The sequence below is a fragment of the Meleagris gallopavo genome (genome assembly GCF_000146605.3).
Source record: "Meleagris gallopavo isolate NT-WF06-2002-E0010 breed Aviagen turkey brand Nicholas breeding stock chromosome 15 unlocalized genomic scaffold, Turkey_5.1 Chr15_random_7180001854097, whole genome shotgun sequence".
Classification (NCBI taxonomy): domain Eukaryota; kingdom Metazoa; phylum Chordata; class Aves; order Galliformes; family Phasianidae; genus Meleagris; species Meleagris gallopavo.
Window position 1 is genome coordinate 60,809 of NW_011098518.1, and position 2,089 is coordinate 62,897.

Consider the following 2,089-nt stretch of genomic DNA (forward strand, 5'->3'; position numbering starts at 1 on the left):
ACGCGTGCGACCGTGCCGGGGGGGGTCAGAGCCTGGGGTTGTGCCGGGTTTGTGGGGTTGTGCCTTTGTGCAGCGGGGAGGGGAGGAACTTTGGGCTGCAGAACCGCCGCGTCGCCCCCCGTGGCGTCGCCCCCCCTGCCGCCCCCCCCGCGTTGTTGTCCCGCTGTCTGCAAACACCTGCAGCTGCGCTTTGGAAGCGAACTCGCAACAAAGCAAAACTAAAGGGAGCTTCGGAGTGCACGGGAACGGTGGGGAATCATTTTGGGGGGGGGTCCGGGGTAGGGGAAGCACCGCTCCGCGCAGCGCTAACAGCGAACCTCCGCTGCTCGGCGCAGCCCCGCGGCGCGGCTCTGATTCTCGTTAATCCCAACGGCTCTGCTGGCGGAGGGGCCCTCGGGGGTCAGCGCTGCCGTCGGGTAAGCGCTTTTCTGCTGGTAATGAGACGACCCCATCCGCAGCGGGTCCGGCGGGCAGGGCCGAGCGCCGCGCTGACTCACAGCTCTCCCCGCCCCGAACCGTGCCTCAGTTTCCCCACCGGAGGCGGTGACGCGTCGGGCACACGGCCGGGCGGCGGTGACGGCGATCAAAGTCCCCCGTGAGCGCGACGGGGGACGGGGAGAGCCGGCGGTGCCACCGCTCCGTCCTTCTCCCCGCAGGGCCACCATGTTCAGCAAGAAGTCCTACGACGGCCCCCCCGCGGGGTACGGCCCCCCCACGGGGTACGGCCCCCCACCGGCTGATTACGGCTACGGGTCGCCGCCGCCGGGCTCCTACTACGTGGAGGACACCCCGCAGCACTTCTACAAGTGGACGTCGCCTCCCGGCGTGGTGCGGGGGCTGCAGGCGGGGGTCCTGGTGCTGTGCATCGCCATCTTCGCCTGCGTCGCATCCACGCTCGCCTGGGACTACGGCTACGGCCTGGGGGGGACCTACGGCACCGGGCTGGGGGGGTACTACGGGTCCAACTACTACTATGGCAGCGGGCTGAGCTACAGCTATGGCTATGGGAGCTACTACGGAGGGGTGAACCAGCGCACGGCCAACGGCTTCATGATGGCCATGGCCGTGCTGTGCTTCCTGGCCCAGCTGGGGCTGCTGGTGGCCGCGCTCAGCAAATCCAGGGCCATGCGCTCGCGGCGCTTCTACCTGTCGGTCCTGGTGCTGAGCGCCGTGCTGGCCTTCGTCATGCTCATCGCCTCCATCGTCTACATCATGGGCGTCAACCCGCAGGCGCAGATGTCCAGCAGTTACTACTACAGCCCCTTGCTAGCCATGTGCAGCCAGGCCTATAGTAACAGCTACCTCTACCAGTACATCTACCACTACTGCACCGTGGACCCCCAGGAGGTGAGTGTGAACCCCCCACCCCCGTGACGGCCGGACCCCCGGTCCCCCCGTGGTTTGGAGGCAGAGTGAGGTTGCAGAGGGAGCGCTTTGGGGTGTGTGTGTCCTGCCCTTGGGCTGCTGTGGGATGTGGTGTCCCCATCCTTAATGCCATCGGGTTGGTGTCCCCATCTGTAGTGCTGCTGCATTGGGTGGAGGGGGGGAGATGGCACCGTGTGGCCATTGGAGCGGAGGAGTTTCGGGGAGGGAACGGGCTGTGCCCCAACACAGAGCTGCTCCCGGGTACTTTGGTCTCCAGGCTTGTAAAAACATTTGAACAAGCTGTCAGGGAGGGGAACTGGGGCCGTGCTGTGCTGTGCTGGTGGGGTCAGTGGGGCAGAAGGCAGCGGGTTCTGCATGGCCCTGATTTCGGCTGGGGCCGCTGTGAGGTTCCTGCACTGTGCTGGGGTGGGACCGGTGCTGCCGGTTCATGGCAGCAGGGCTGGCTGTGCTGCATTCCTGCACCCTGAGCGCAGCACTGCACCGTGGAGGGGGGGGGGGGACGACAACATGGGGCTGTGCCGCGCTCAGTGCCATAGAGCTCTGCACTCAGCTGTCCCCACTCAGCCCCGGTTGCTGCGCGGAGGTGCAGTGTTGGGGTGTCCCCTCCACCTGCACCCATCCTGTCCTCATGAGAAAACCCGACCCACTGCCCTACAAATCTCAGAGTGGCTCTGTGGTGCAGTCCCACTGCCTGTCTGACCCA

The 2,089-nt window shown here is 66.4% G+C and overlaps 1 protein-coding gene across 1 annotated transcript; it reads left to right on the forward strand.

Moving 5' to 3' along the window:
* Positions 1-316: 316 nt before the first annotated feature.
* Positions 317-1,389, forward strand: LOC116216166 (occludin-like). The gene is made up of 2 exons (XM_019610821.1): positions 317-416; positions 657-1,389. Exon 2 carries the CDS (start codon positions 664-666, stop codon positions 1,372-1,374), a length of 711 nt encoding a protein of 236 aa, XP_019466366.1. The 5' UTR covers positions 317-416; positions 657-663; the 3' UTR covers positions 1,375-1,389.
* Positions 1,390-2,089: the final 700 nt, after the last annotated feature.